Raw genomic sequence first — 27,819 nt, 5'->3', positions numbered from 1 at the left:
GTTAATAAAACTATAATCTCTAGCGATAAGGTATCTTAAACTAATATAAAGCGAGTCTAAGTAATAATATAAGAACTCTTCTTACGATATAAATAAACTATTAAGAACTATAACGCGATAGTTACTAAGTATAAGAACGCTAAGAAAGGGATAAAAGCTATAAAGGTATAGGTTAATATTATAAAGAGTTAAGAGATCCTAATTAATCTAACTCCGCCTATTAATACTACTAAGCTCTAGGAACTTCGCGACTAGGTAAAGACTTAGAAGAATAACTCTAAGTACTAAAAGGCCGAAGCTAATAAGCTAAAGGGATATATATAAGGTCCTAAGGGCTAGGTAGCTAAACGTAATAACCTTTATAAGTAAGTTAGCTAGGTTACTTAAGAACTATACGTTCGTAACTACGAGCTATAGGCTACTAAGATCTAACTTAAGTAGCTTAAGCGTAGTCGTACTCTTTATTTTAAGAATTTTAAGTATAAGTATCGTAACTACTTCGTCTTACTATAGTTACCTGAACCTAAGGTAGAACGCCTATTATAAAGTAAACTATAGGATTAACCTTTTAATCTAGCGTTCTTCGCTAACGACGATCTAGCGCGGAAATCTAACTACCGCTTATAGCGTTAATCTAGTTACGCTACTTAATATACCTTTACCTCTTAACTATATACTACGACCTTTAAAAGTATTAATCGTCTCGTTTATATTCTAAATCTTCTTTTATTTATAGGTAATCGCAATAAGTACCTATAATAGAAGTTATAAATAAAGAATAAACTAGCTTATATTATTAATAACTTAAAGGAATTAAAAGGTAATTACGCTACTATTAACTATATTACTTTCTACCTAAACGGTAAGGCCTTTAATATAGTTAAGCATTACCTAATATCTTTATACTTAATACTTATCGTCTTTTATAAAACGATTAACGATATCTTTACTACACTTAACGCTTACTTTAATAAGTTAAATAAAAAATATAAAGCGTAAGCCGAGTATAGTTTCCTAAAGTAAGGCTAAACTAAACTCTTTATCGAGTTCTTTAACCGATACGAGTTCTACACTCTTATTTTAAAGAAGAATAAGAAATCTATTATCTACGACTTTATTAATATACTTAATACCCGTTTTTATAATAAGATTAAGATAGATATTAATACTAACTAAACTTTTATATAGTAAGTCTAAGCGGCTTATTAACGTCTAGAGATAAGCTTTAAGTACGTAGATAGCCGAAAGGGTAATTCCTTTTTCTTCTCCTCCTCGATCGGTAGCGTTAGCTTAAAACTAGCCCGTTGAAATAATTAGTTTACTAGCTACTATAATAACCGCGATAGTAAATCTTCCTTATCTTCTCTCTTTAAAGAACTTCTAGCTCGCGGCTTTAACGGCTAAATCCCGCTTTTATCTTAATTATATAAGCTAAATCCGTTATCCAACGAAGATAAGAAGCGCTTAGTAGCTAAAGGATATTACTAAGGGTACTATAAATTAGGTTACTACTTTACTAACCCTAACTACCTAGCCTAACGATAGTCGAAAGCTAATTACTCTAATAAGACTACGAATAACTAACTCTAAGTTACTAAAGTAGGATTAGAGAAAGAACCGGAACCTTAAGGTATAACGAAAGAAGAGTTTAAATAGTAAATAGAGTACCTTTATAATACGGACTCCTTTAATAATAAAGGCGAGTCGGAAAACTAAGTATTTTAACCTAAAGTCTCGGGCTAAAACCTTTTTTACTAGAGCCTATACTAGAACGTAATAAGGTACTATTAGATTTATAAGTACTATTAATTTCCGAGTTTAATAAAGTAGCTTAAACGCTAGTACTATATATAATTATCTCTATAAATAACGCCCTTAATAAGTACTAAGCTTTAGTAGACTTAGGCGCGTAATTATTCTTTATATTAAAAGACCTAGCTAAGCGCCTAAGGTTAAAGAGAGTAAAACTTAAGTTAAATCGTTAAATAGTACTAGCCGACCCGAACTCTTTAAAGAGAATAGCGATTACCTATTATACCTAATTTAAGCTCGCTATCGGTTAATATTATAAGAAAATTAAGTACTTTATCGCTTCGCGTTTTAGCTACTTTATTATTTTACTTACTTTATTAGCGTAGTCGATTAGGTACTAGATCTACTTCTATCAATTATCGTAACTAACGATACTAGAAAAGAAGAAGAAGTATAGGAAGTAGAAGCGGTTTAAATATTAAGATTATTCAATTCTAAGAAGGAACTATAGTATAAAATTAAGTAAAGAGGATACTCACCCTCTTAAGCGTACTAAGAAGAAGTTATAGGCTCCTATAACGAACTTCTTCTTAAATACTATAAGCGATACCCTTAACGAGCCGATTCTTACCCTAACTATAACCTATAACGAATAAGAGAAAGAATTACTAAGTTAAACTAACTTAAGTAAGCGTAGGTAACTACGGAAAGAGCTATAGGAAGTTAATAATACTATTTACGCTATTATAGTACTAAAGAAGGTACTATAGATTAATTTCTAGTACTTATATATCGGGGTTATTAAAGACTAATAAGGTACGTCCTCTAACAGGTTTTACTACTATACTTTAGTTTAATAATAAATATAGCCTAATCTAACGATTAAGAGCTTAGCTTTATAAGCGATAAAACGAGTTACGGGTAGGCTACGACTAACTAATATAGAAGATCTTAGTACTACGCTTATACGTAAAAGAATCTAGTTACTATATTTATAAAAGTAGTAGTATACTAGCTAAATAGTTATAACTCTTATCGGGATTTATACTACCTTTTAGTTTACGAAAAGATAGGTTAGTATAATACGTTAATAACTATTACGCTTTTAATAGATATATACCGACTACGAAAGCTATAGTAATTCTAAGAAAGTTTAAGAAAGTCTAAGAAAAGTTTATATAAAAAACCGGCTCCTCTTTAGGAGCTAAAGGTATATATTTTATATAAGAAAACCGAAATTCTACTTATTAATAAGAGTACTAATTCTATTATAAAGGTTTTAATATAGACAGATCGCAAACGCCTTACCTTAAAAGAAAGAGTAATATTACACTTAACTAATTACAGACTAGTACGTAACCTATTTACTTAGTTTATACCTCGGTAATCTATCTTCGTCGCCTCAATCGTAATCTTAGTTTAGACCTTTATATAACTTTTTATTAATATAATATACGTTGCCTTTAGATTCGTAATACTTTAGATATTTAAAGATACGAGTAGGCTTTAATCTTTACTATTATAAACTACTTCTAATAGAGTAGTAACGTCTTACTAGTAAACTTACTTATTAACTAAGAAAATAATAGGATTTATTAAGTTTTAGCTTATATTATTATAACTATAGTACTTAGTATATAGATAATAGCGCTAAAAATAAGGTAGCTAGTAGCTAAAGTTAATACTAATATAATAAAGGGTATTGAAGGTACTACTAATAGTATAATAGTAGTAGATTTAGCTAGTAAAGTATTATTTATAAAATCTTAATTAACTTACTTATAAAACTTATATCAAATATTACTTATCTCTTAAACTACTTTAAATAATTAACTTATCTTTTTAGAGTACTACTTATCTTAAAAAAAAGCTAAAGAAGGGTTAAAAGGTACTATAATAGTAATATTAGTAGTAAAAGAAAAGATTTAAGATAATAGTTAATAGTTATTAATTAAGATAAAATTTAATATAAAATAGTTAGCGAGTATAGCTATATATAAATTTTTCTTATATTTTATTAATATTTACTAAAACTTTTCTTTATATCTTCTAGGTTTATAAGCTATTATTCTAAGGTCTAAAGTACTTATTTATCCTTAGTTAATAGCGAACTACCTATTCTCTTAAGGCGTTATTAAAGAATCTAGTTATAGCTAGTATAAAGTAGTTTTAATATAATAAGCTAATCGCTAAACGCTACCTTATTATATATAGCTTTTCTAAGTTTATAAAACTACTTAAGAAGATATTACGATTTAATGTACGACTAAGTATACGACTAAATATACGATTAAGTATATAACTAGATAGGTACTAGGGTATACGCTAAAATATATATTAAGGTATACGCTAGAAGTAGAATTAGCTAACGGACTAAAACTAGAATTAAATAAGAACGAAAATAGTTTAGAATATAAAAGGTTAAGTAAGAAAGTACGTAATATTCTAATAAGAATCTAAGGTTACTAAGGTTTCTAAGGTTTAACCTTAGATAACCTTAGGTACCTTAGATAACCCTAAAAAAGTTATAAAATAGGAGTATAATAGCTACGATTTTCCTTTATATAGTTTTAATAGCTTTATAGTTAACTTAAGTTATACTAATATTCTTATCTATATAAACTTAGTTAACTTAAGTTATACTAGTACCCTTACCTATATAAACTTAACCTACTTATATAAACTTAACCTACTTAATACTTATATAGCTTCTACTCTTTACTTAGTATCTTTAAGTAGAACTATAAAGGTTTTACTTATATCGTTACTAGTTATATAGAGATAATAGCCTTATAATAAAAGAGTAAAGGTATATTTAGAATTACTTTAAATAAACTTATTTACTTATAGAGTATCGATTTTACTAAGTTATAAAAGTATATTATAAAACTATTATATTATAAATTCTAAAAGGTTATAATTAAGATTTAAATTTATTAATTATATAATAACCGCTTAATTAATACTTACTAAACTTACTAAAGCTTTTAAGCGCTTTATTTTATACGTTAAGAGTATACTTTAATAGTTAAAAGTTAAAGCGTTTATTCTTAGCGCTCTTAGCTATATCGTTTTATTAGTTTAAATTATATAGTTCGCTAAGCTTATTTACTACGTAATCTAAATATACTAGTTAGTATTTAATATTATATTTATTATAGTTAAGTATATACCTAAAGATCTTATAGCGAATAATAAAAAGAAAGATAAAAAGATATATTAGTTAATTAACTAAAGAATCGTTATAGTAATTACTAGTAAGTAACTACTAATTAAATTCCTATAAAAAGTCTTAATATAATAAATCTTTATATATTACTAAGTACTTACTTTTTATAGATTTGTAGTACTTTATATAAGACTATACTACTATCTCTTAGTTTTATAGTTATATATAAAGGTTCTAAAGAGGTAATACTTACCTAAAGAGTAGTTTATTATATTTAAATTAGTTAGATTAACTTTAAGTTATATAACTTTAAAGAGAGTATACTATATATTAACTATAATTAAAACTTTAGTATTATAATTAATTTAAATAGAATAAAGGTACTAATTTCTTTCTTTAATAATATGGAGGTACTACTTTACTATAAAGATTTATATCTTATTATTAATACTAATATATATTTAGATTATATAGTAAGTATAGGTATTAATATATTTATATATCTTTATACTAAACTTAATAAACTTATTATACTTATTAACTAAAGAAAGTTAGACTTATAATACTATACTTACTTAATATAAGCCTTACTATACTTAGTATCTTATAGAGAGGGCCTATAAATCCCTTATTACTAGTAAATAGATAATAGTACTTACTAAATATCCTTTTATTTATATATAATAGTAGTCTTATACTTAATAGTAATTCTAAGCTTATAGTAATTATAATTTTTATTATAGCCGATCGTAATATTATACTTTATAGCCTTAAGTACTTCCTCTACTCGTTTCTATTTATTTTTAGTTATAATATTATATATATAATCTATCTTCTTAAGTTAATATCTTCGTATTATATAATTAGCTAATATAGTATTTTCTATAACTAGTACTTACTAAATTATACTTATATCTATTTTAGTATTAAAGGTTTAGCTAGTAATATAACTTAAGATATTTAGCTTAATCTTTACTTATAGACGCTAAGGAAACGAGGAATTCTCTTCTTACTAAGATACTAAACGTCTAAAGAAGTATATATAGCTTATCTTAAAGCTATTAGTTTTTAATTAATTAAGATATACTATTAAAGTAAGATCGTTAGTAAGATAAATAAAGGTCTTAATACGTATTTCTATATCGATTTTAATTTAATCGCTAGTTATCTTGTTATAATATAATAAGAAAGGTAAAAATATATAGAATAGATGACTTAAGGACGCTTTATACGATGCTATAATACGTATTAAAAGATACGTTATAGTTATCAAGGTATAAAGTGCAAGAAAGCTAGTGCGGGAGAGGTTTTACCAAAAAAAATAAAAAATGGGACTAAGGCCGTTCGATCTACCGTAGTCGTTCATAGCACTTAGTGTATCACCGTAACGCCGTACGGCAAGTAGTAAGCTCAAATATGGCAAGACATGTGATGTTCAACTCGCAGTCGCAACCTCGTGCCTTATTGGTACCTTGCCATAAAGACGATCTGGTATACGAGACCTTTGTGCCTGCTCTTACCACAAGCTTTGTTTTAGCGTATTAGTGGTCAGAAGTTCGAGAGTGCCTACGCTGCTGGTAAGCAAAAGTAAACCGACCCATCATGGCTAATGATGAAGTTGATGCACTCAATGCGCTTGAGAAAGAAGCAAAAGAGTATGACAAGGTCAGTAGAGCAAGCTCTATCCCAGCGCCACACTGACCAGATACCAGGATGCTGAAATTGATCGTATCTTGAAAGCTTTCAAACTTGATGCGTAAGTCTGCACTTACCAGCCTAGCCCCAGTACTAAGAAGTTACCAGATATGCCGTACTTGACCTCCAGCCAGGTGTGCCAGACTCGGACATCAAGGTCACATACCGCAAGAAGTCGCTGCTTATCCATCCGGACAAGACCAAGAACCCGCAGGCTCCAGAAGCATTCGATAGACTGAAGAAGGCTGAATCGGCGTTGATGGACGAGAAGCAACGCAAACACCTTGATGAATGCATTACGGACGCCAGGCATCTACTGATCAGACAGAAGAAAATCACAGTCGACGATGAAGAAGTCAAGACGGACGAATTCCTCAAGGAGTGGAGGCGGAAAACCGTCGAGGTACTGATTGACGCAGAGGCGCGACGAAGGCGACAGATGAAAGCTCAAATGCAGGAAGAAGGAAGAGAGCAGGCGAAAGCGGATGCCGAGCTTGAGGAGCGAAAGAGGAAGAGAGATCATGAGAAGGATTGGGAAAGCACGAGAGAGGTGAGGATTGGTAGCTGGAGGGACTTTCAGAAAGGCGAGGCGAAGAAGAAAGACGGGCTCAAGAAGAAGAAAATGAAGGTGTTAGGCTAGCGATAACCTTCGTTACTATGTTCTTTGTACATCCTGAGGCAATATCAGACCAGAGTCTGAAGCACCATCGGAGCCGAGTATAGGCGTTAGATCCGAGGCGTCTGTTCTGCATTGCAGGCGTAGACTGCCTCACACGAAAGGAGCGGAATTGTATCGGATTACATTTTCATTCCAAAACCAAGCATATCTTCAACTCTGTTCACCATTCATTTGTGTATCTAGGATCCATGGCCATTCGACCGCCGTGAATTCGTGCTCAAGGGCGGCTTTGGAGGTCACTGTGAGCGTGCGGATATGTCCACCGTACCTACAGAAGGTGCCAATTGTTGCGTACTGTGCCCAAGAAGCCCAAGAGGTTTCACAATGCCCCCGGAGTTGTGCGTCTCGTGCTTCGAGCTCGAGCGCCGAGGTGAGGTAATCTCCAAATATCCGACCCGCTTCCGTCATACTGCAGAGCCGCAGCAGTATGTAGATATACTCATCATCCTTGCGGCATCTAATTACTCAACAACAGTAGTTCGGAGCTCTTCATAATGTCAAGCGATGCATCCGCTGCCGCCGCCAGCCCTATGACCAACGGTAGTGTCCCTTCCGGGACCGGAAGTCATAGAGAAGCCGATGCATCAAACAACCCCGCTACCGCCTCATCAACACAACACCTGCAATCACTTGCCGATGTATGCGCCGACCTCAACCAGCGAGTAACGAGCTTTCTCACTGCATCACCGGAAAGTGAGGTCGTCAAGCGAACACAGGAGCAGACAAGGATATCTATCAAAGTAATAGAGAAGGCCCTGGAGGACTATGAGTATGTCGCCTCTACCTCGGCAGCGCCAGCCTATACACCTATGCCCCTACAACGTCCCACAAGCACAACATAATCAGCACAACACTAATACCCTCCAGCTTCAACGCCCTCTCCCTCTCCTACAACGGCGGAAAAGACTGCCTCGTCCTCCTAATCCTCTACCTCTCAACCCTCCACACCCACTTCACCTCCCAATCCGCCCCCACCTCCCACGACGCCACCGCCTCCGTCTCCTCCCACCCCCTCTCCACAACCGACACCACAATCTCAAAGTTCCCAACTTCAATACCCTCCATCTACGCCAAACCACCCGACCCCTTCCCCGCCGTAACCTCCTTCGTCGACTCAAGCAGCACCCAATACCACCTAAGCCTAACCCACATCCAAACCAACCCAGGCACAAAACCCACAACCGCAAAAGCAAACTCCCACTCCTCCCCACCTACTTCTCCCGAGAAACAACGGACTCAGGCTTTTGAAACCGAGACAACCCAAAAAGACCCCTCCGAAGCCGGGCGCACAATAACCTTCCGCGACGCATTCGCAATCTACCTGCACTCCCACCCCTCGGTCCGCGCCATATTCGTCGGCACACGCCGTACAGACCCACACGGATCCTCTCTAACGCACTTCGACCGCACAGACGGTAACTGGCCTGACTTCATGCGCATTCACCCCGTGATAGACTGGCATTTGAGCGAGATTTGGTGTTTCTTGCGCTCGCCGCACCTAGCACCTCCAAATGCCGAGAACGAGGATGGAGAAGAGAAGCACCTTGATTACTGCACGATGTACGACGAGGGGTACACGAGTCTGGGAGGTGTGAATGATACGCTTCGGAATCCACATCTGAAGTACACGGATGAGACTGGACAAGAGAGGTATAAGCCTGCGTATACACTCACTGAGGATGACGAGGAGAGATTGGGTCGCGAATGAGTGCGCAGCCAGTTCGGCAGGCTTTGTGCACATGAGCTGGTGTAGATACAGGGGCCACAATAGATCAGATTCAAAGAGGGCCGGGTCGGAACGATGCTAAGGTTGCATTAACACAGGAAACCTGGATATCGTGGGAAATGGACGTGGTGCTATACTATCGAGATCAGAGCATCTGCTGCATGAAAGATGTAGATATCCAAGCATTGTTAGGCGTGGGGCGCAATCATGCTGCAGGCAGGCTCGCAGGAGACGCTTGATGAGGCACGAGTAGATGTATGTACAGATCATGGATATAGTGCTGCAAAAGAGATATTCACGTGATGGACCCGCCACTGTCGTTTGAGCCACCAGCCTGGCGACAGCTGGGGACTCGTGGTCTGAGTGATTGCTGAAGGCGTGACAAGCTGGGCCGAGATGCTGACGTTCAAGTGTCCGCTCATCGCAATTGATTAAATCTCAATGTTTATCCGTTGCTTGCGACATGCATGGCGATCTCAATAACCCAAGAATAAAGTAAGTACAAAACAAGAAGCAATTGCAACTACGCAGCTAAGCAATAGAGTGGAATCTTATTCTTGCATGGTAGCATGCCTTGAGATGAGCAACTATCTAGCCATGTCATATTCATGCTTGCTCTGACAATATCTTGCTGTTACATACTTGATCTCGACAGATCTTTTGTGGACACCTCCTCGCATCCGGTCTTCCTGGCAGCCGACAAAAAGCGAATATATGCTTACAATCGAAGTATGTGCTGATAACTTGTGCTGCATGACTGTGATAGACCAAGCTCTTTTGTCCTCCTAGTGATGGCTGTGTCGATATTATGCATCACATCTGAAAGGCAAGGATGGCGAGAACGCTGTATCAAGCTGACCAATGATGCTGACGATGCGCCGTCAACAAGATCTGATCAGGTGCAATGTGGATAGATTGTGATCATTCGGTGCTCTGAGGAGTGGTGGAGATGTTCTCCTTGCCTGGAGCAGCTGGCCCTTTTTTCGGACTTGGTGTCTTGGCTTGACGAGCCTCCTGTAGTGGCATAGCAGGTTCTGTCTTTGCAGTTGTCGTATTCTGGGCCGGGACGGCAGTCTGTATGCGCGTGCTTGCAGTATTGGTGATGGATGCTAGACCACCTTGCATGGGCCAAGCAGCTCGAGAACTTGTGGTGTTGACGGTTTGCTTGCTGGCTTGAGCCTGTTGAGCTTGTTGAGCCTCACTGGAGACATGTCAGCATATGTTCCAAAAAGGCCGAGCGGTGAGCTGGGCTTGGACTTACGGAGGAGAGACAGACGTGTCAGGGGTGTAGCTGTGACCTGCACCAGCAGGAGATTGATAGCTGCCAGGACTGACACCATCGATAGCATTCTGGAACCGTGTCAGAGTTGGTGATGGAGTGTGTTCGACCGAATAGCTGTATTCTCGACTGCGCCATGAGCGACGTTCCTGACTTTGTAGCTTGAGTTGCTTTTGTGCTTTGGTGTCTGCGAATCGAAGGAACAGCTTGACTCCGTCGTGCTCTGTCAGAACGCTGTGAAAGTCTCTGACGACTTGTTCGGCGACTTCTCGTGTTTCGAACCTGTGATAATTAGCACCAAGCCAGAGAATCAGCGGGAAAAATGACTTACCGAGCAAAACCAACCTCTTTGCTGACGCCAGATGGAGTGTCTCGGCAGATCTTGGTAGAGATGGCACGGTATGGAAGGAAGTGCTTGGCAAGATCCTGCCATGAGTCAGCAAGCAGAAAGCATGGAGGAGTTGTGGCGACATACTGCTTCGTTCCAGTCGATAGGCACACCAGTGCAGTAGATGTTGGTTGATGTTCTGTCCTCGAGATCCTTGAGACGAGCATTCCGTGATTTCTGAGCATAGCTGGCCTGGAACCCAAGGTGGAAGAAGCCTCTGATGCAGTTTTCTGCAGATGCTGGTGAGTAGTACATGACGAAGCCGAACCTGCTTCCAGTCAGCAACGATGAATGAACGAACAGCGACAATGAACATACCCTTTGCACTTTCCGGTATCTTGTTCGATGATGGCCTTGCAAGACTCAATTTCGCCAAACCGAGAAGCCCATTGATGAAGGTCCTCGTCAGTAGTATCAGGCATGAAGCCACGAATGTAGATGTTGGTAATGCCTTCTGGATTTTGCAGACATTTGGCCAAGCTGAGTTCCTCTTGGTTGGTCCACAGAGCAGGGACAGCTCGTGGAAGAGGAGGATCTCTCATGACAAGCTCATCGAGGTTGACCATCTCGTAGCCTTTGTTGTCCTTGGTCTTCATGGGCTGGATAGGGCCAGCAATGTATGTCTGGTTGTCGACCTGGGATTGATATGGGTAGCCGGGGTAGAAGTCAGAAGTCATGGCACCGTTGCTTGAGTTGAAGCCAGCATTTTCGTCGTTCTTGGGCCAAACGGCACGCTGAGCAGGCTCAAATTCGGTCATGCCTGGCTGGTATCCGAGGCCATTGTTGTACTGTGCCATTGCTCCTTGTGCCATGTTGTTCATGTAACCGCCGTACATGCTGTTCTGATGGTATGCAGCTTGTTCATTTGTGCTCTGAGCAGGTGGGAGAAATGCTGAGATCGGCACGGTCTGGCCAGATGGAAGAACCATGACAGGATTGTTCTGATCAAGACGTCCGGCCGCTGCTGGATGCTGAGCAGTCACAGGAGATGGGAGTGCCGACTTGAGGTTGGAGAAGTTGTTCAGAGGGCCTTGCATACCGTTCATGCCTAATTTCTTGATTAGCATGATAAATGAGGAGTGATGAACGAACTGACCGTAAGCTCCCATAGGGACACGTTGGTTGTAGTTGCCGTTCATGTTGGTGGTCAGAAGAGCTAGAGAAGAAGCATTAGCCATTGGTAGTTCCCACTGAGGGCCATGATAGTAGGGTGGAGCGAGCTGCTGCTGAGCCAAACTCGACCTGATGTCCTGGTAGGGAGGGATCGATCTGTTGAGTCTGAACGATCGGAGCAGTGGAAATTGAAGCTTGTGTTGTCGATCTGTGCTGAACATGATGGATCTGATCGACTGGAAAGGAGTGCATGCTGATAATGAAGCCCGGAGTTGATGCTTTTGTTCAGTCTGGGGTACTCACTCAACAATGCTAGTGACACAAATCGTGGTATTGTCTGAGGTCAGCTTGAATTGGTTCTATTGACAATGGTACAGATGAGAAGCAGCAATCTTTCTGTTGTGAACACCAAGATGGTCTTGAGGATGACTGAAATACAAGAGGACTTGTAACAGCTGGATGGTAGAAGCAAAGCTGTCTGGGAAGATGTGTATGCGGTATGTTGAGGTAGAAGAAGAGAAAAGCAGATGTGAGATCAGATGGGAGAATATGAACCTGCATGCAAAGTCAGTCGAGGCAGGTACGGCTATGCCGAGGGAAAGAGACATGTCGCCAGATACTGGAGGAAGGAGCGACTTACTCTTGAGATGTGAGCAACGTGCATGTCGGTCACTCCTTCCTACTTCGTACTCAGCAGACCAGAATCTTCGACGTTATCGCTGCCACTATATAGCCAAACCTGACATTCAGTATTAATTAGCAGGAAGGTGCCATCGATGTATCATCGATATGGACAAATAGCCAGAAGTCTCTTGAGAAGGAAGGCTATGTGAACAGTCATGCGATAGGTTGTTGCCATAAACCGCCCACTCAGAATTATGCATAGCACTTTTCAGGCATCGATGCCATCTCAGACTTCTCGTGAGATATACTCATCACTGGCATGAGTAATTCTGTAAGACTGACGGTATGTACCATGATAGAGCGTAGGAGTTCAGGAGCCATCTTTCGATTTGACCTCAGGATGCTCCGGGGGGCACCAACACTTTGCTGGATTTAGTCTCAGAGTCATGGTCTCAGGCTCAACTTGTCAGCGTGCCAGTATTCTGCTGTCCGCAAGTAGACGCTGAGGCCGGCTACCTCGACTGATGATTGGTGAAGATAGAATATCTGCGGCGAGCACGTATTGCACCAAGTCACCATCGCCTAGGCAAAGGGGACCATCCTGCTTGCATTTTGCTTCGTTCAGAAACGTGACGTAAGGCTCCGTGTATACCAGGCCACAGAAGCCACGAACGATTCCGTGGCACGCGCAGCTTTCGAAGCTATGCTTCAAGATATCTTCACCCACGACCACGAAAGTCACAGCTGTGCAGCCGGTATGGCCGAAGATTAGCCTCGGTCACGTGCTGACATGTGCTTTACGCGTTGTCGCGTCCGCCGCAAACGAACTTCGACTCCAATTCCGTCACTTTTTTCGAATCGAGTCCTGGGCCCGCATGCAGTTCCAATATACTATAGCCATGCCATTGTAGGCTTTCCAATTGGCGCATCACTCAAAACCTAGCTATCTCTACTAAATTCCATTCCAACATGAATAGTACGAATGATCAGCAACAATCTTCAAGCATGGACTGGCAGCAGGCAAGACATCCCTCGACTCGAAGATCGCATATTCAAGCTAACTTTTATCTCCAGGCTTTACAGAAGCATCGCAACCTGCTCGAAGACCACCTTGGCATATGGCGTATGGTCGAGCGAGAGGCGCAGCCAGGCTCTACGATCCTATCGACAGCACAAAAATGCATGCGCAATACCCAGTCAATGATTGAGGCATGCGCAAGCATAACTACCGACAATGCCAGTGCTGAGAAGGTACAGAAGGAAGGTATCAAGGGCAACCGAAAGCATTCCTCGGAAGAGCCGCAGGATCAGCCCGCGATGAAGAGAGCCAAGAGGGCCAAATTGGATCCGTTTGACCTGTCCGAACAACCCAAGCCAATCCCTACGGCGCCTGCCCCTCCAGTCGAAGACGCAAGCGGTCTCTTTACAATCGACCCGAACCCTACAGAACTTCGGACCCTCCTCAACGACTACGGTAGGTCGTCGTGGTCTAAGAAAGCCAAACGACGACGATCACAGGAGGAGCCTAGTGTACCGCTCGGTGAAGAAATACACGACGGCGGCAGTGGTCCTTCAGCTACGAAACGTGCAAAGATAGAGCATGGGAAGACAGTCGATCCTTCGGCTGAGATAGTTGAAGACTACGAGGCGTCGTTCGAAGCAAAGGTCGAACTCCGTCTCAAACAGAAGGAGCAGGACCGACAGAAGAAGGCCATCAAGAAGAGGAAGCGCGAAAGTGATGGTGCAGGAGGAGGCAACGGCGAGCCGGCTATTAACGGCGGTCCAGCGAACCAAAACATTGCTACCGCACAGCAGGACCCAAGCACAATCTCAAGCGAAAGCAGACAAGCCAACACCAAAAGACCGAGACGAGCGGCTGCAGAGACTGCTAGGTCTGGCATACAAGAAGAGCTTGGTGCAGCTACTCAGACGAGCGAAAAGAGAAAGAAAGCCGAGATCATCGATATCGAGGAGGACAACGATGTCACTGGTGAGAAGAGGAAGAAGCGCAAACCCAAGACTAGAAAGCCCAAGGATGGTGCGATGAGGCAGTCCTAGCTTCTATTTGTCTGAGCAGCAGAGCTCTTCACTAGTGGCATTCTGAGGGCTGTGTTGCCTTCTTCTTGAGGAGTGAGCAGAAGCACAAAGATACGGCGAGCACAAAGGCAATTTTCTGAGCTATACACATCTAACTTGAGGTTGCACGAGTGCTATACTACTATCTGAGCTTGACTTCTTTCAAGACATAATACACTGGAGCAGCCTTCAGTGTCGAACAAAATAACATTGATTCAAACTCAAATCGAGTCAACTCAAAATATGTACGTAGAAATAGCTAAACTAAAATCACAGCAGATTTCTCGTCACAAACACAAAGCCAACCTCTCCTACAACCTACTCACAAACCCATCCCGATTAAGCTTAACCAAATACTCCTTCCCAATATCCTTCACCCTCGTCACCCCCGCCAAACTCATACACAATCTAAACTCATCACTCAACAACCTCAAACACAACGCCACCCCCTCCTCCCCCTTATACGCCAACCCCCACAGCGCCGGCCTTCCCACCCAAACAAAGTCCGCCCCCAGCGCCAACGCCTTGAAAATATCCGTCCCATGTCTCACGCCCCCGTCAACATGCACCGGCACCCTTCCACCCACCGCCTCCACGACTTCTGGCAACGCATCCAACGTCGCCAGCGCACCGTTCAGTTGTCGTCCACCGTGGTTACTAACCACAATCCCATCAACATTGTGATGAATTGCCAACAGCGCGTCCTCACCCGTCGCTACACCCTTAACCCACACCTCCATTGGCGCCGCAACCTCTTTGAGCCAGGGGATACTCTCCTCCCAGCTCAGCGTTGGATTCGGCGCGTGCGTGTGGAACGTTATCGGCCCGGTTGGCGCAACTCGTTTCTCTCCGTCGTGCCACCCCGCGTTACTGTTTCGCCGTTTTCGGATCTTCTGGGGCGGTGAATGGCCCATTGGATGCTCGGCGTCGATCTCGCCCTTTTCTTGCTCGATTTCTTCCTCGTCGTCTGGGTTTCCTGCGAAATTGGCGATCTTCAGGTGAGAAGGGAGCTTGAATTGGTTCCGTATCTCCAGGTTGCGGCGACCGAGGTAGGGTGTGTCGACTGTGAGTAGGACGGCCTTGTATCCTGCTTTCTTAGCGCGTTCGATGAGTTTAATGCTGTGGTTCTTCTCTTCGAAGAGGTAGAGCTGGAGAACGTTTGCGTTTTCACCACTTTCCTCCTTTACGTCTTCGAGGGTGCTAGTTGCGAAAGAGCTCAGGCCCATAACGATACCTGCCTTGCGACATGCACGGGCCGTGGCTAGTTCGCCATCATCGTGGGCCAGGCGCTGCATTGCGGTTGGTGCGATGCCAAAGGGTGAGCTGTTGCGTTGGCCGAAGATGTTGACGCTTGTATCGATTACGCTGACGTCGCGGAGGACTCTGGGGCGGATGCGGTACTTGCCGTAGGCGGACTGGTTCTCTTTGAGGGTTGAGCCGTCGTCGGCGCCCTCGTTGTAGTAGTCACGGGTTTGCTTGTCCATGCGTTCCCGAGCTAGCTTCTCGAGCTCGGCGATGGTTAGGCAGTTGAGGTCATAGTTTGTGGCTTCCGATGCCTGCATTGAGGCGGGCTTTCTGTCGGCTGTATTTGGCATTTTGGCGGGTGTGGTGGTAATTGTCTGGTCGGACTGAGTTTGTGTTATGTATATAGGCTGTGGCAAAACCCGGCAAGTGTCACGCAAGTCTTGTAGAGCTAGGTTTTGTGTTGTCGGAGCTCAATGCTGGTGTGGACGTTGGAACGGTGCTGTCGGAAATGAGAGCAATATGCTTCAAATCATAATAATGGGCAGCTACTCAATGCGCATAGTTGACTTCGAGAAGTCCAGTCTCGAGAAGTCCGTAGCATATCGATCTGACTCCATCTTATGAAGCTCGGCTATGGGGTAGAAGATGGATGACGTCCAGATCGACTAGTCGAGATCGACACAGGCTGTTGACAAGTTGAGATAGGCATGGCTCTCGGATGAGCATCGCCTAATGCCATCACCTAAACTTGCAAAGGCATAGTCTAAACGGCCACAGTCTGGAGATGATGCTTCATTTGCTGGCGAGAGATGCCTGAGGTCGCGGTCATCTCCTTGATCCTATTATTGTGTATTCGTGTTTGATGGACTGATGCCAGTTGCGGTAGACGTCCCATCACGCTTTTGTCATGGCTGACCTCTACAACACTGCGGTGTCAGTGTTAATAAATCCTCGGCATACAAGCTGGGTCGCACCATGCCTCATCCTCGCAGATGCCATCCTTTGCGCTGGAATCGTGACAAAAGTCCCATGTACATCTCCCGCCATTTCCAAGGCCAGCCAGAACCGAAACAATCATGGCTGACACTGCGCCCTGCTAGACACCGAAATCGATTGGGAAACATACATGATCCAAGTCGCCAAATTCTTACCTCCCTCCTACGAAACCAACTACAACAAGCTGACCGGGCCGACAGGGCCCTGCGTCTACCCAGCCTTCCATGTCTACATCCATAGCGCACTCTACTATGTTACAGATAAAGGAGAAGACATCAAGCTCGCTCAAGTCATCTACGCAGGTCTCTATCTCTGCACTCTTGCCCTCGTCCTCGCGAGCTACAGACGCGCTGGTGCACCGCCATGGCTGTTGGTACCGCTGATACTGAGCAAGAGACTGCATAGTATATTCCTCCTTCGGCTTTTCAACGACTGCTGGGCCACTTTCTTCTTCTGGCTCGCCGTTTATGGCGCTACCAGAAAACGGTGGTCTATAATGGTCCTGGCTTGGACACTGGCGCTCAACGTGAAGATGACGATGCTCCTTCCACTCCCAGCACTGGGCGCAATCCTGGTGCAAGGCGCAGGAACCGAGCGGGCGGTCTTTTGGGGTGTTGTCTCTGCAATCACTACTATGGGCAGTGCGGCGCCATTCATGGGGACAGAAGAGGCGCCGATATACTTCAGACAAGCATTTGATTTGGGCAGGCAGTTCATGTACAAGTGGACTGTAAACTGGATGTTCATCCCGGAAGAAGCATTTTTGTCCAAACAATTCGCATACACATTTTTGGCTGCGCACGCCAGCATCCTGCTCGCATTTCTGCACTACAAGTGGGTGCGACCGTCTAGTGGTGGTCTGCCGCATTTCGTGAGGAAATATCTCAATTACACGGCCATTGAAGCTGTCGAGCAAGACAAGGGAAGCAAGAGAATGACACCACAATTTGTGATGGATGCGCTGCTGGGCAGTATTGTTATTGGAATGATGTGCGCGCGCAGTCTGCACTACCAATTTTATTCCTATTTGGGCTGGGCAACACCATACATCATGTGGCGGAGTGGTGCGCATCTGGTGAGGGTGGTGGGAGCGTGCGCATTGCAGGAGCTGGCGTGGTTGATCTATCCGCAGACGGAGTGGGGTTCGATCTCGGTCGTCCTGCTATTGGCTTTGCAGGTGGCGAGCTCATGGCAGAGCATGCCCACGAGCTACGACCCGGTTGCCCTTGCGAAGGAGGAGAAGAAGCTTCAATGAAGCTGACTCGGGTTGTGTCTCAGCCATCATCTTCATCCTCAGACGGCGGCATCTTGCCTACAGTCGACTCTTCCTCGTCGCTGTCGTTCACGACTGTGGACTTCTTCACGAAATCCTTCGGCCAGAACGGCGCTTTCCTCCAAGCCCTCTCGTCTCTCACAACGTTCACAATCTCCCCATCAATTTTATTCTCTCGGTCCGCAAGCGTCTCCGTGTCAACAAGGACATATCCGCCGCGCTTCAGCCAAATGGTCGAGCGGAATCGAGCCTCGAGCTCGACGAGAAGAGCCATGCCATTAGGCAGTTCGACATGGTACAAATTGTTGCCCGCGGCATTCTTGATTCGAGCGATATACTGGCCTTTGTCGAGCGCATTTGGTGGAGTCAATGTCTCCTCGACCGTTGCTTGCAGTTTACGGCGTGGAGGGGCCATATTCCAGGAACGTTGAGTTAAGCAGCAGCTAGAGGAGGCGCAGCAAACGCATGTTGGCCAATATCAAAATATCTCGGTTTCGCGATATGACGTGCAGGCAGATCTGGCGCTAGTGGTCAGGCTTTGTGTATCAGCCTCATGGAACTTTCGCTAGGCACTCAGGTTCTTGAGCCTGAGTACAGCAATCATAATCTTTGAAAGTCAGGCGGCCCAGGTTGAAGGTAGGGGAGCCTTCGTCTCGCTGGGCCGAACGGAATGATGTTGAACTACGTGCATTGGTCTGCTGCAAGACTTATCTGGGTAAGCAGGCGCGGGCGCCTATGGTATGCCTACGCACCCGCAGCATAGCTGACTCTACAACGTCTCGTCGCAAGGTACCGCGAAAGAACGATTTGCATCTTCTAAGACGCTCCGTTGCTATCAACGAGCTCGCCCGATCTCACTCACATGCAGAGTAGTAAAGGTTTCAATGGTAGCAGATGCTTTCTTCTGCGCGAGAAGGAACTTTTGTCTGAAGCGCACTTATCCCATCGTGGAACTTGTAGATAACGATCATCTTGCAACTAGTGCCAGAACAGCGGGACGCCAATATCGTCCACATATTGTCTTTACACCCAAGAACACTATCTCATGTTCATCATGGGTATACGTATGCGCCAAGCCCCTGATATCTGTGCGCGTATCTGTACCTACACGAAATCTGGTCCGCCACGATGTTGCTGCGTTCGATAAACGGGAGGGGATTCGGCGCGAATTGTACTGCAAGTACTCGCAGCCTGAGACTATTGACTGGTAACTTTCGGTTTCTGTGTCCTAGCTTCGAGACGCCGTCCGCAACCTTTACAACATGCAGTAGACCAGCATGCAGTAAATCACTTACAGCTCTCAGTGGCCTGAGGCATGCATAGGTCCAATCTGCCCCTCGTCATCGGCCAAACTCTACCGACAGTACGTCAGCCAAGCACTTGCCAACGTGCCAAGAGTCTTCTAGCCAAGCAATTCTCCATGGCAATCGTTGTTCCATGCGCGCAGCGCCGTTCTCTTTCTCAACACCTTCATAGCAAACACTCCCGGGGGCCACAAAGGTTCTTCTGCTTGATTTTTCGACGATGGTGTTGTCCGCTTTGCCGCTTTATCCTTGTCTGCCTAGACATTCCAAGACTCCCCGACTCTCGTCGCCGCGCATGGCTGTTGACTGGTACTGGTTACCTATCACGCAGCTCGCACGAGTCCCATTAACTACCTTCACCTCGTGGCATACAATACGAACTTCAACTTTCCTATCTCTGTCGGCTAGCACACCAAAACCTTCGAACTGACTTTACCTTCACAGGATGGTCCTCGAGGCGGTATCCCATCCTATGAGGTCAGATGCGCATCAGCTGCATTCTTCTCACGTATCACGTATCATGGCACAAGAAACGTTCTCTTGGGTTTTCGCTACCAAGAACTTTAGATTCCTTGGCTAGTGGAGGACTCCACTAGCACGTTGCTTTCCATCAATCAAGGTTTATGATTTGCCCGTATGTCGTGTCAGCCTTTCTTGTCGCTCCCCACTTGTATCGCTTGCTATCCGTGACGCCCCAGCCTGATCATCAATCGGTCGTTGGGTTGGCGATGGAGAACGAGCTCGATCAAGCATTTCGTGTGGCCAGCCCCAAGACTGTCTTGTCCGATGCTCGTCATGCAAGGTGCGAAAGCCAAACGGCTGATCTGTTTATATACTAAATCATGTTCGCCCAGATCGCTGGACGCTTTAGCCTTCAGTTCATCCCAACCAAGACAGAATCGACACCATGGGGAAAGAAAAGAGCCCTCTCGATGACCATGTGTCAGGTCAATCCAACAAGCCTATGTCAAAGCCAGCACATAGCTTGAGCTTCGAAGAGGTTATCAAAGAGCTTGGTGTTAGCGGCAACGATGGCCTCAACCCTCAAGAAGCAGAATCCAGGCTACAGGAATTCGGAAACAATGAACTTGATAATGGACCAGGTGTTAACCCTACCAAAATCCTCGTCAGGCAAGTCGCCAACGCCATGATGTTGGTGCTTATCCTCGCGATGGGTGTATCCTTCGGTATTCAGTCTTGGATTGAAGGCGGCGTAGTTGCTGCTATTATCATCCTCAACATCGTTATCGGGTTCATGCAAGAATATTCGGCAGAGAAAACTATGGACTCGCTACGATCACTTTCCTCGCCAACATCGCAAGTTATTCGAAACGGAGACCAGCTTACGGTACCAACTATCCAAGTCGTGCCAGGTGACATGATTGAGTTGAAGACTGGTGACACCGTTCCAGCTGACATCCGTCTCCTGGAAGTCATGAATTTCGAAACCGATGAGGCTCTTTTAACAGGAGAATCGCTTCCAGTTACCAAAATATCCGAGGAAACCTTCCCCGAAGATACGGGACCAGGCGACAGACTGAACGTTGCGTTCTCATCTAGTACAGTCACAAAAGGTCGCGCCAAAGGTGTTGTCTTTGCCACTGGGATGTTCACAGAAATCGGCACAATCGCAGCAGCACTCCGAGGTACAAATTCACGGGTCAGAGAGCCCAAGAGAACTCCGGACGGAAAAGTAAAACCACATCGTCAAGCTCAAGCCTGGGCTTTGACAGGTGGCGACTTTATTGGTCACTTCCTAGGTGTGAACGTCGGTACACCTTTACAACGCAAGTTATCTCAGCTGGCTATTGGCCTCTTCGGAATCGCAGTCGTCTTCGCAATTATCGTGCTCGCAGCCAACGAGTTTACCAACAACCAAGAAGTTATCATCTACGCCGTGGCGACTGGTCTTTCCATGATTCCTGCCTCACTTATTGTCGTTCTAACGATCACGATGGCAGCAGGAACCAAGCGAATGGTCGAAAGGCACGTCATCGTACGAAAGCTCAACGCTCTAGAAGCTCTGGGTGCTGTCACCGACATTTGCTCTGACAAGACCGGTACCCTCACCCAAGGCAAGATGGTAGCGAAGAAAGCATGGATCCCGGCCAAAGGTACCTACTCTGTCGGCGATTCCGGCGAACCGTTCAACCCTAACGTGGGCGATCTACACTACGCTGAAAGTGGCCCTGGCGACGATGATTCCCTCGACGACGAAATTCCACCCGACGTTGGTGGTGCCCAACCCTTCGGAGATCTTCTCAAAGACAATGGCCCGCTCGAAGAATTTCTCAAAGTCGCATCCCTCGCCAACCTCGCTACTGTGTACAAATCTACCGAGGGTGAAGGCTGGACCGCCCGTGGTGACCCTACCGAAATCGCAATTCAGGTCTTCGCGTCTCGCTTCAATTGGAACAGACGCAAGAAGGTGGAAGGAGAAGGTGCGGAGTGGAAACTGCTGACAGAATACCCCTTCTCATCCGACGTCAAGAAAATGTCTGTCATCTTTCAGCAAAAGGGCTCCGAAAAGCCAGTCGCTTTCTCCAAGGGTGCAGTCGAAAGAGTTATTGAAGCCTGCACCCACATTGACTTGAAAGGCGAGGGCGAACCAGAAGAGCTTACGGAAGATATCCAAGAAGACATTCTGGCCAATATGGAGGCCCTCGCATCTCAAGGTCTACGAGTGCTTGCACTTGCCAGCAAAACATACACTGGACCGACCGGTCAAGATGACCGTGAGCACGTTGAGAAAGAGCTCACCTTCCGCGGTCTGATCGGTCTCTTCGATCCTCCACGTCCTGAGTCAAAGGGTGCAGTCAAGAACTGCCACCGAGCAGGCATTGGTGTCCACATGCTTACTGGTGATCATCCCGGTACCGCTCTCGCTATTGCCAAACAGATAGGTATTGTACCAGAGAAGCTTAGCTCCGTCAGCAAAGAAATGGAAGATACAATGGTCACAACAGCTTCAAAATTCGACAAGCTTACCGACGAGGAAATCGACAACTTACCAGTCTTACCGTTGGTGATCGCTCGTTGTGCACCGAATACCAAGGTGCGTATGATCGAAGCCCTGCATAGGCGTGATCTCTTCGCGGCTATGACAGGTGACGGTGTGAACGATTCACCTTCTCTAAAGCGAGCCGACGTGGGAATTGCAATGGGTCAAGCAGGTTCCGATGTTGCAAAGGACGCATCCGATATTATTCTGACGGACGATAACTTCGCATCTATCCTTAACGCCGTGGAGGAAGGTCGACGTATCTTCGACAACATCCAGAAATTCGTGCTGCATTTGCTAGCACAGAATATTGCGCAAGCATGCACTCTGCTTATCGGTCTTGCATTTAAAGACAGCAACAACCTGTCGGTCTTCCCCCTGTCGCCTGTCGAGATCATGTGGGTTATTATGATTACCTCCGGTCTTCCCGACATGGGTCTCGGTCTCGAAGTCGCCGCGCCAGATATTCTGGAACGACCACCACAGAATCTCAAACGCGGCATTTTCACGACCGAGCTGCTCGTTGATATCTTGTTCTACGGAATTTGGATGGCTGCGCTTTGTCTCTCGTCCTTCTCACTGGTAACTTACAACTGGGGCAACGGAATCGAAGGTACAAACTGTAACGACGCCTACTCCGACTCTTGCGACACAGTATTCAGAGCACGAGCCACGACCTTCGTCTCCATGACCTGGTTCTCCCTCTTCTTGGCTTGGGAACTCATCAACTTCCGTCGCTCATTCTTCCGAATGCAGCCCAAGTCCAAGCTGGTCTTCACCCAGTGGATGCACGACGTCTGGCGAAACAAGTTCTTGTTCTGGTCTGTTATGTTCGGTTTTGTCTCGATCTTCGTTATTCTTTACGTACCCGTCATCAACCATGATGTGTTCAAGCACACTGGTATCACGTGGGAGTGGGGCATTGTTATCGTTGAGGCTGTGTTGTTCTTCGGTGGTATTGAGGCGTGGAAGTGGGGCAAGAGAGTGTTTTATCGACAAAGGGCGAAGAAGATGGGTGGTGGACGAGCGAGAAGACTGTCGAGCACAGTGTTCGATGGGTATGTTGGGATTACGCCTGGTGAGCCGGATCCGATGGCCAGGAGGGGGAGCAGGGCCAGTGCGAGCACGGTCGGAAGCACCACTGAGCAGGGGAGTGATGAGGACAGGCAGAGGGCTGATGAGAAAGCAGCACAGACAGTCTAAGCGTTGATGTTTACTTTTATGGCATTGGGTGTCGCTGGATGGGAAGGGTTTTGTTTAGTCCGACGTAAGTGGATAGTATGCTTACGAACTCATTAATGCTACATGCTCCTTGAATCCCTACCATCATTTCGACAGCCAGTTCCGTGTCTGGCCCAGTTCAGAGTCTGCATACATCGACTAATGACATAGTCGACGGCACTGCGCTCAAGGGTTGCGGTATGCGCAGTACTGCAGGACCTCATTCCTGATCTTCATCACAATGCCGATATTTGATGTTATGCCTTAAAGTCTCGAGGTGAGGCCTTGCTAGTTCCTGGGCAATGGGTAGCTTGGTGTTTCGACAGGCATCGACACCTTAGGCAAAATGCTGCAGCTGACCTGGAGGAAGGAATGGCCGACAAGCGCAGATGGCAGGTGCGCCTCATCACGTGCAACGTCTCCTGAGCGGTTCGTATGACTGCCATCAACAATTCGCCCTCTCCTCAACAGCAAGCTGAACCGCATATGATAACATGGTAAAGTTGTCCGATGCACAAATTACGAAGAACGAAGAACACCATAGACGAGGCCCAGTCACGTGATTGCTCTTCTTCCCGGCGCATGCGGCGTTGGGAGATCCGATCTTCTCGGTCTTTTGCACAGAATACGCCAATCGATAAGGAGCGGCTTCGACCATCTCCGATTCTTCGCATTTTGCCTGCCGCTGCCCTCCTTGCCAATCCGCCGTTCTCCGCGCTTAGCCGTTCGAGTTTGCTGTTTTCCCCTCGTTCACCTTTCGGCACAACGCACATTCGAGGTTTTCCGATCGAACCTACCGCGCCCGAGGCGGCTGCAGAGATCCACTTTGCTGCGCCTGCATGAATTGAGTCATATACAACATGAAGCATTTTTGGTGCTCAAAATGACCCAGATCATCTGACATGCCTCGAGCAAGTCGAAAGGTCTTATAGTGTAGCGGTTAGGTAGGGTGACACGCTTCGCCTTCACCATGAACGTCGGCTAACTTGCTTCAGCACATCGGATTCTGATAGTAAAATGTCTGAATCTTCCGGTAACCCCGGTTCGAATCCGGGTAAGACCTACCCAAATGGTTACCCAATAGTTGACAACAACTATCATTCATTTTAATTTTGCTTTTTTGCGCTCTCCGAAACCTCAAAACCGGTCAAGCCTTGTTTAATTGCGGAATTAGCAAGATACCGCTCTTCTTCTGCGTTTGAAACCTTGATATGCGTCACAGTGTACTCAAAAGTCGCGGCCACTTGAGATCATTTGCCCTGAATCCCAGATCTTCCAATGTTCAGTTTGATGACAGAAGTGAATCGTCGGGTACGTCTGTTGACATTGAACAATAGTTGTGCTAAGCACCGGCCACGAACAGGACTGAAAACCCGTGACAGCGCCCACCAGAGATGCAAGTGCTGTGTCGAAAAGAGTACCTATTCCGATCGAGGAAGGATGAGAGGTCGGATCGAGGGAGCGCCAACCGGAGTGGCGGATGTTCGAAACTGGTTATTCTTCTACTCATCAAATGCCTGTGAGTCTAAACCGGTTGCAAGGAATTCCGTATTGGCCATGGAGATTCGGGCTTCTCAGAGATTGTCTAAGCTCGTGTGGACGGTTTGATTGATGCGATGACATGGTCTCCTCGTTGTTCGCTGTCTCGAACCATATAGGATTCGTGCTACCTTTCGATACTCCTCATGGGGGTGTAAGCCGAGATCGAGTCCTGCTGTTCATATCGAGGTGCTAGCTGCCAACTCGCGGTCCCTAGATGATGGATTGCAATGTTTAGTGATCAACACACCACTCATTTGAACATTGCACAATAGCAGAGGCCACCTGAACATTCGAAATGTGCATAATCACACATAGAGATTTGTCTTGCGCGTTAATAAACGCCCTGGCTAGCCATCGCCACGGATATCGACGGCGGCAATGCCGCTGAGCTTGCGGCTCCGATGCTTCGCTGCGACATCCATCGAGCTATCACAGAAAGGGTGCCAAGCAGTATGTCAGAAATAGAGTGCTCCATGATGGGTAGAAAGATCGAACGGTAAAAAGGGAGCGCTCGTATCGCTTGTGTTGGCCCCCAGTGTACGGGAGGAAGCAGAAAGGAGGTTTTCGAGGCTGGCAAGACCACTGGACTGCTTTATGCTGGTGCCGGTCTTGAGCCAAAGTACGGTTGCCATGTCAAGCTGTAGGAACAAAACGGCGTTCTTTGCTTTCAAGAACCTCCGTATCCACTCATCCCAGGCTCCTCCCGGACGAGCAAAGTGGCCAAATTTGTGCTTAGATACGGCGGTGCGGGCGGCCACTTTGCTCATCCGGGAGGAGCCAGGCTTCCTACCGAGCCTACACAACTTGGCCGGCCGAGAACTCCATTGTACATCCATCTATCATTCATTTGATATCGAAATACTCCTTCTGATCCATCACAGGCGCTCCGGACCCCCAATCTACAGCGACACTCTCGTTCTCTCCTGTAATCAACCTGCCATTGTTGAACAGTTGAAACCTCAGATCAGCCGAACCAGCGACCAGTTTCAAGTCGAACTCAGCAAGCTCGTATTTCTGACCCAGCTGCCACCAGTGCGCGTTTTTCGCTATGCGATCGATGAACCTCAAGTCTGCCTCGACAATACATAAGGTCTTCACACTCTGCGAAGTCAAGTCGCTGGGTAGATTGTCTCTCTTCTCTGTCGAGATGACAAATTGTGCTCTCCAAGGCCGATTCAATTGAGCCTTCTGTAACTTCGCACGAACGTGCTTGGAAACACCGTTGTCGTCGATATGATCTCCCTGTAACATGGTCAGCACCTTTACCACGATTGTGTCGGCCAACGTACCTCTCTGATCAACCACTCTATCTGATTCAGTGCCCACAGCTTTTTATCTCGAGGGTCTTTGTAGGGGACCTGGCTGTGATGCTTCTGTGGATCATATCTTCGATTTACGACGACGCCATAACTGACCCGAGCACAACGGTGCGTAATGGTTTTCGTCTGCTGACCCAGCTCTTGCGCACGGTCTGTTACCAGGCCCAGCACGACTGCAAGCTGAGGATCTTCGGCCAGCAACATATGCATGCCTGCAGTGTTTGACAACGTTGCTCCTGCACCAAATTGAAAGTACTGCTTTATCTGGTCACGCACGTATTGCGAAGAACCGAGTCCGCCTGAAAGCACTAGGTACGACACACGTTCTCCAGGCACCACGGTCTGCAGAGACACGAGCTGCTCTGTCAGTAAGCGGATCATGGCGTCCACCTGCTCGTCGAAGAGCTTCTGCAAGAAGGTCTGCGATATCGATAGTCGAGAGTTCTGAATATCTGCAGGTGGATAATTCGTGCCTGCTGGCATACTAGGAATCTCAAGGACCAACGCAGGCAAGTTGGCAGCACTGGTGCCAAAGGTGCATTTGAATCGCTCGAAACGTCCTTGCATCATTTTCTCCGCAACTTCCTGTGGTGATGCGTTGAGAAGATGTGCAGCTGTCATCAGACGCTGCTCGAGATACTGCTGTACTCTGATATCGATGAGTGCTGACCCGACTGCTGCACCCTCGACTTTCGATAGCGGTTGCAGTTTGATTGGTTGTCCTTTGGCAGACTTGAGTTTAAGGATGTTGACATCTGTCGTACCACCACCAGCATCACAGATGCAGATCACATCGTCTCGCTGGACATAGTCAGCTACCACATTAACAGCTGCTGCTTCTGCTTCTGTTAATGTGATCTTTGCCATGTGCCGCGGGCCATCTCTACCAAAGCCGGCGTCTCTGATGATCACCTCGAGGTCGTGAATCAATGCTGGATTGCGCCATGTTGTTGGCACGCTAAAGATAAATTCCACCGCCCTCGACCCGAAGTCCGGAAACCGGTCGTTAAAGAAGCCTACAATGTGCTTGTGGATCAGCGACAGATAGTCGCGATAATACCGCTGAGCGTCGGCATTGGTAACGCCGTCAAAGTCGTCACGGTACTCCGGGTCCAGATACAGCTTGAAGAATTCCTGAATCTCGGAATCAGGATCATCAAAATCACAATTGAAGCCCCATCCTTTGAAGCCGTTGGTGTGCGTTGAATAAGCTATTCGACTTGGGACCTTGTTTGCTACTTCAGAAACGATCGCTCCCCATTGTTGGAACCGCTTCACGTTATTCCATGGAGCAGTACAGTATGCGACACCTATTGAATTAGTCTAAGCGACAAGTATGTACAGCTTTTACTTACCTGTCTGAGTCATGCCAAAGTCGATGCCAATAACGACATCGGGCGTGCCCCTAGATGCCATC

The 27,819-nt window shown here is 45.5% G+C and overlaps 9 protein-coding genes and 1 non-coding gene across 10 annotated transcripts; 6 read left to right on the top strand and 4 right to left on the bottom strand.

Moving 5' to 3' along the window:
• Window positions 1–6,523: 6,523 nt before the first annotated feature.
• Window positions 6,524–7,256, top strand: spf31 (DnaJ subfamily C member 8; the record flags this gene model as incomplete). Its single annotated transcript, XM_064870125.1, has 3 exons — window positions 6,524–6,586; window positions 6,634–6,677; window positions 6,725–7,256. 3 exons carry the CDS (start codon window positions 6,524–6,526, stop codon window positions 7,254–7,256), a joined length of 639 nt encoding a protein of 212 aa, XP_064735622.1.
• Window positions 7,257–7,789: 533 nt separating this feature from the next.
• On the top strand, window positions 7,790–9,003 carry FAD1 (3'-phosphoadenosine 5'-phosphosulfate sulfotransferase; the record flags this gene model as incomplete). Its single annotated transcript, XM_064870124.1, has 2 exons — window positions 7,790–8,064; window positions 8,163–9,003. The coding sequence occupies 2 exons, from the start codon at window positions 7,790–7,792 to the stop codon at window positions 9,001–9,003; spliced, it is 1,116 nt and encodes a 371-aa protein (XP_064735621.1).
• Window positions 9,004–9,942: 939 nt separating this feature from the next.
• Window positions 9,943–12,022, bottom strand: PMZ80_001682 (uncharacterized protein; the record flags this gene model as incomplete). Its single annotated transcript, XM_064870123.1, has 6 exons — window positions 9,943–10,222; window positions 10,283–10,582; window positions 10,632–10,726; window positions 10,776–10,956; window positions 11,007–11,736; window positions 11,785–12,022. 6 exons carry the CDS (start codon window positions 12,020–12,022, stop codon window positions 9,943–9,945), a joined length of 1,824 nt encoding a protein of 607 aa, XP_064735620.1.
• Window positions 12,023–13,394: 1,372 nt separating this feature from the next.
• Window positions 13,395–14,483, top strand: PMZ80_001681 (uncharacterized protein; the record flags this gene model as incomplete). Its single annotated transcript, XM_064870122.1, has 1 exon — window positions 13,395–14,483. One exon carries the CDS (start codon window positions 13,395–13,397, stop codon window positions 14,481–14,483), a length of 1,089 nt encoding a protein of 362 aa, XP_064735619.1.
• Window positions 14,484–14,812: 329 nt separating this feature from the next.
• Window positions 14,813–16,096, bottom strand: PMZ80_001680 (uncharacterized protein; the record flags this gene model as incomplete). The annotated part of the gene is made up of 1 exon (XM_064870121.1): window positions 14,813–16,096. One exon carries the CDS (start codon window positions 16,094–16,096, stop codon window positions 14,813–14,815), a length of 1,284 nt encoding a protein of 427 aa, XP_064735618.1.
• Window positions 16,097–16,872: 776 nt separating this feature from the next.
• ALG3 (dolichyl-P-Man:Man(5)GlcNAc(2)-PP-dolichol alpha-1,3-mannosyltransferase) lies at window positions 16,873–17,997 on the top strand (the record flags this gene model as incomplete). Its single annotated transcript, XM_064870120.1, has 1 exon — window positions 16,873–17,997. One exon carries the CDS (start codon window positions 16,873–16,875, stop codon window positions 17,995–17,997), a length of 1,125 nt encoding a protein of 374 aa, XP_064735617.1.
• A 19-nt stretch (window positions 17,998–18,016) lies between these two features.
• PMZ80_001678 (uncharacterized protein) lies at window positions 18,017–18,430 on the bottom strand (the record flags this gene model as incomplete). The annotated part of the gene is made up of 1 exon (XM_064870119.1): window positions 18,017–18,430. The coding sequence occupies one exon, from the start codon at window positions 18,428–18,430 to the stop codon at window positions 18,017–18,019; it is 414 nt and encodes a 137-aa protein (XP_064735616.1).
• Window positions 18,431–20,226: 1,796 nt separating this feature from the next.
• Window positions 20,227–23,523, top strand: ENA2_1 (P-type ATPase; the record flags this gene model as incomplete). The annotated part of the gene is made up of 1 exon (XM_064870118.1): window positions 20,227–23,523. The coding sequence occupies one exon, from the start codon at window positions 20,227–20,229 to the stop codon at window positions 23,521–23,523; it is 3,297 nt and encodes a 1,098-aa protein (XP_064735615.1).
• A 940-nt stretch (window positions 23,524–24,463) lies between these two features.
• On the top strand, window positions 24,464–24,604 carry PMZ80_001676. Its single transcript has one exon. It is a non-coding gene; the product is annotated as a tRNA-Gln (tRNA).
• A 1,322-nt stretch (window positions 24,605–25,926) lies between these two features.
• PMZ80_001675 (uncharacterized protein) lies at window positions 25,927–27,818 on the bottom strand (the record flags this gene model as incomplete). Its single annotated transcript, XM_064870117.1, has 3 exons — window positions 25,927–26,325; window positions 26,373–27,712; window positions 27,758–27,818. 3 exons carry the CDS (start codon window positions 27,816–27,818, stop codon window positions 25,927–25,929), a joined length of 1,800 nt encoding a protein of 599 aa, XP_064735614.1.
• Window position 27,819: the final 1 nt, after the last annotated feature.

This window comes from Knufia obscura (assembly GCF_036327395.1).
Source record: "Knufia obscura strain CCFEE 5817 isolate CBS 148926 chromosome Unknown scaffold_1, whole genome shotgun sequence".
NCBI lineage: Eukaryota > Fungi > Ascomycota > Eurotiomycetes > Chaetothyriales > Trichomeriaceae > Knufia > Knufia obscura.
Note: the sequence above shows the minus strand (reverse complement) of the source record. Positions and strands in the feature narration are given on the sequence as shown.